This window comes from Atta colombica, unplaced genomic scaffold (genome assembly GCF_001594045.1).
Source record: "Atta colombica isolate Treedump-2 unplaced genomic scaffold, Acol1.0 scaffold234, whole genome shotgun sequence".
NCBI classification, from domain to species: Eukaryota; Metazoa; Arthropoda; class Insecta; order Hymenoptera; family Formicidae; genus Atta; species Atta colombica.
The window spans coordinates 415,932-420,874 of record NW_017259332.1 but is presented as its reverse complement, the minus strand read 5'-3'; the positions used below and the strand labels follow the sequence as shown (position 1 = coordinate 420,874).

General features: G+C 30.8%; 1 protein-coding gene across 1 annotated transcript in view; it reads right to left on the bottom strand.

Moving 5' to 3' along the window:
- LOC108688529 overlaps window positions 1-4,943 on the bottom strand; it is a 15,300-nt gene that overhangs the window by 7,748 nt on the left and 2,609 nt on the right. Inside the window, exons 7-11 of the mRNA XM_018194831.1 lie at window positions 2,411-2,516; window positions 2,107-2,332; window positions 1,269-1,416; window positions 364-659; window positions 47-297 (exon numbers count right to left, since the gene is read on the bottom strand). Of these exons, the coding sequence (XP_018050320.1) occupies window positions 47-297; window positions 364-659; window positions 1,269-1,416; window positions 2,107-2,332; window positions 2,411-2,516 (1,027 nt within the window). The remainder of the gene's footprint in view (window positions 1-46; window positions 298-363; window positions 660-1,268; window positions 1,417-2,106; window positions 2,333-2,410; window positions 2,517-4,943) is intronic.

Genomic DNA, 4,943 nt, shown 5'->3' with positions numbered 1-4,943 from the left:
ATATATATATATATATAGTAATAAAATCAATAGTAATGAAATCATTGTACCTGTCTCAAACGAAATCTCGCTTAGTAACAACCATTCTGATTGAGGTTTTATGTCCATCTTGACAAATTTGCCAAATCTTAATTGCAATGGAATAGATATCAAGGCGCTACTTTTACTTTTGCCATCCTTTTCATTACTATTACTAAGAATGTTCATTTTAGGCTCGTTAAACATTTGAAACGTTTCTGGTGTTTCATGATATTCCTTGCCATCCGATGAAAACCAAAAGTTTATTATCGAGAACATCTAAAAATTATTGAATTTAAAATAAGTTTATTATTACAATTAAGAAACTTATATTGAATCACGCACCTCAACATTTAAATCAGGCAGATTGGCCACATGAATCGTACAATTTCTAAATTTTCGAGAAAATTGGAATTCAAAGAATAATTCTATATTATCTCGATCGTGCCATCCGACCCAGTTGGTTATTCTATTGGATTTCAGGATTTCTACTTCGCTACCGATTATGCCGTCAGTTAATTGTCCTAGTCCGTTCAACATTAAATTCTCAATTTCCGTGCCATCATACGATGCATCCTCAACATTACACCCATTAGGTCCATCTGTATCAGCTTTAGGCGCGATATAACTAGCAATGCCTTCTGTGTAAACAATGAAGATTACTTTATTTATTTCGATCCATTAGTGTTTTTAAATCTATATTTTTCTACATATATAATTTATAATATTTTTAAATTTTATAATACTACCAATTATATTGTTTTCATAAAAACTAGATGCATTTAAAACTGTATTGAGAACGATCAAAACTATAGCAAGGAATCCATATATGGCGCATTCCATGTGTCAAGGTCCTAAAAATAAACTGCTTAAGATTTTTAAAACGATTATGAAACATGTTAGTGCGTATAAGATTAAAGGTAAAAAAAAAGTATTTTATGCTTTGTATAATGTCAAAGAAAAATTTCTTAAAATTATTACCTCCAATCTTTTAGATGCAAGATATATAATACTTATATTTTTTATATAATATATGCATTAATATGTTTTTATGATCATTTTAAAAAACACATGTAGTTCATTTTGGGATGGAATTGAAAAGTGGAATGTGCCATATACAAAGTGAACGTAGAATTGTAAATTGTTATATTTTTATTGTAAAACTTTATATATAAAGAGAAAGAGAGAGAGAGAGAGAGAGAGATAAATGCAAATATAATAAAATTAAATAGCATATATATAATACTCACGATTCCAGACACAGCCATAAATCTCGACACGCATGCACACAGTGCGAGGATGCTGACTGTAAGGAACAAATCTCACTCGACTCGCTACGAATGGTAAATCTAACTTCTGTTTTTCAACTAGATATGTATTGCTATTGCCACGTAGAACCTGAAATATAAATATAATGGAGTGTCAATTTAAATTTTCTGCCTCCGATGAGTTTAGAAAAATTCTTTTTTTCGAATAAATTCATTTTATGATGACAAATCATTGACAAATTCATGAGAGGGAGGCAGTGAGTAGAGGCTATGATCCCCTCCTTGAAGTCTTCTTTTTTAAAAATATTTAGCAAATGTTTTTTAACATTTCTAAAATTAATCACAATTTTGATATTTTCCAAAAATATTTTTTAAGGAACTCGTAGATATAAAAAACATATATTTTATTATATTATTCTTTTTTTGTTAATATAATTTAAAATAAAACATTTTACGAATTATATTTAAATAATACTTTTTCAATGTAATAATTTAAATAATAATTTAATATTCTTTTTTCATATTTGAGTTAAAAAAAAATTTCACTTATGCGCCAATGGCGCACCCCTTCCCCTTGACAAATTTTTGGATCCGCCAATACGACAAATTAATCTTAAAAAGTTATTATTTTTTTATAACGCATTAATCTAAAAGTTATTGATTCTTAAGTTAAGAAAATTAAATTTATATTAATATATCTTTTCTAAAAGTCTGTAAAGCGATATTTTACGAAATCTTTAATTACAAATTATTTCAATCTTTATAAATTAAATCTTAATTAAATAGTTTTAAATTAATCTTTATTAACAATCGGACATACTTTGTTCCCTCTTAAATCTTTGTACTGATGCCATTTTTCATGCCGCCAATATTCCAGAAAAAATGCCTCGGCATATTCTTGACCTTGACCATTACCGAATCTTCCCTGAGTTTCGGTCCACGTGATAAGATGGTCTCTCGTTAAATCGATTTCCAGGTATTCGCGTATGGCGCTACTAATTTGAGCTTTTGGACACCAAGCACCACCGTTCTTTTCCTGCCGTATTCTATAAATATTTGTATATCATTGCAATGGCTGTACTTATTTAATTATTATACATATTTTCGCGTGTTAATTTCTGTACCTCGCATTTTGAGGACCGACGGATTTCATTTCGTAACTGGAGGACGCGGTAATTGCTTCATCCGGGATTTTTCCTTCTTCCATGCCGAGTGGAAGAATACATTTTTCTAAAATTACAATTATCATTACATTTTGAATATTTCAAAGTTAAAATACAAATATGTAATTTACATATATTCTTTACATATTTAAATATCGAATATTTGATAAAAAAAACTAAATGTTAATTTGGCTTTTAATTACTTCTGTAAACATGTAAATAAAATAAATACTTATATGAATAAAATAAATAATTATATGAACAAACTATAAAAAATGCATTTTACATTTATATTTATAGTTAGAATTGCTTCTTTGTCATTATTATTAATAAAATAATTATTGAAATTATCTCATTTATTATCTCATTTATTTGTGCCGTTAGTCAATCTTTGATAATTAAATAATGAGTACAAATCATAATTTTTTCAAAAATTTAAAGATTGGAGAAAGAGAGAGAGAGAGAGAGAGAGAGAGAGAGAGAGAGAGAAAAAAAGCAAATTTTGTGTCAAAGGACATCACATGAGTCGCATGAGTCCAGCCTATAAAAATATCTACGTATTGTAAAATAAATATTATCCACTCGTACGAAAAAATTGATAACGAAACAATGAAGTGCTAAGCCAACTTACCGAGAGTGTTCCCAATTACGAATCCCTTCGCGCACCAACTGAACAGTATTAGGACTTTTATCAAAAGGCGTACGGTCTCCATGATATGTTGCGATAACGCGGTGCGTACTGATACTCCGAGCACATTTATAAATCATAATACAGCTCGAGGAACTCTCTCATCCCCGTTTTTTTCGCAGGGAGGAGAACACCGCGCAGTGCGTTGTCTATCCAGAAGAACAAATGCAATTTTACAAAACGAGATATAATGCAGCTTTTTGCTCTCGCACAGGGTGGGGATGTTGATACTCGGAGTAGCTTAGCCCGGCTGTTGTCTCTGCGCAACAAGTATGGAACGATCAATATGCGTTATTTCGTGGGTGGGCAAAATTCTCGCGCGTATTTCATAATTTATTTCTTTTCTTTTTTTCCACTCCTTCTTTATCTTTTGCCGAACGCAGTTGATTTTCCATTCCAAGAAAGATCATTAGAGATTCCCGCGTTGAGTAGAAAAGAGATTCCCGCGTTGAGTAGAAAAGAGATTCCCTCTTTGATCTTGTAACATTCTACACATTGTCTTTACCGTTCGGCAGAAGCCACTGACGCTCCGAGGTCTGTCTCATAATTTTAAATGGAACACGTGCGTTGCGTTAATAATAAGCCCCTTTCGCTCGTCGAGTTTAGCGCTTTAACTGCTCCACTCGGCTCGCATTTTCGCGTTTCTATCGCACAATGCAAAACGACTGTGTACTGTGTTCACGATGCATCCCGATCCCACACACCTCCGCAACATTTTTGCGAACGAGGAGTAACTGATAGTCGCGATATTGCTCTCCACGGACACTGCGATATCGCGGGAGGAAAGGACTTTTCAGGGTGATATGTGATAACGCCGAGGGGTGTGACGACCCGACAGCCAATGGCGATAGCGGTAATGTTTCACTGCGCAAAATCATAAAATTCCCGATAATCGAGATATTTTTCCACAATACGAGCATCGACGAAAGCTTTCCATGAACTCCAAATGCATCAACCTTTTTTAAAACAAAACGCACTATTTAATATATTTTTATATTAATTTAATATATTCAACTTGATATATTAATATATATGATTTCATATAGGGTAATTGTCTTTATTATTGTGTCTTTGTATTTATAATTAAACCATAAAGAAAATCAGCATAATAAGAAAACGAATTTTTCTTTTAAGTTAAATCATTAATATATATATGAAATACCAAAGATAATGCTTTATTTTTTAACTATTAAAGTATAATAAACATTTTTTTTAAATTATAAGAAATTTATGTGAGTCCAGTAATATCGTGTTTTAAGCTTGTCCCGATTAATGTATTGAAATTAAAAGTGTTATATTAGTGAGTGTACATTGAAATTGTAAGTACAATTAAAATAATGGATTTATGAAATATTAATTTAAACAATTAATATTAATGTTAAATAAATGATTTAATAAATGTCATTCAAACATTAAGATTGATGTAAGATGCAAAAAAAATATTATGTTAAATTACTATAGTCTATGGGTGCTTTCCAACAAGAGACACAGATGACACAGTCAATTATTACATTCTTGTCTGCTATGTTAAACGAAGATGACATGATCACTGTGTCACACTGTGTTCTATCATTCACTTACTGAAAAAGCACCAAATGCAACTTGTGATATTACTGATAGTTTAGTATAATTTGCGTTTCAAGACCAAAAATAATTCTGACGCGTAGTTTAAAGGATTACATAGTGTATAAATTGGCATATAATTATAAAAACACTTAGATCCAGTCAGATCGTTAAAGACATTTATTTCTATTGATTAATTCAGTAATGAGTAAATTAGCTTAAAGGCACATTAATAGGAACAGA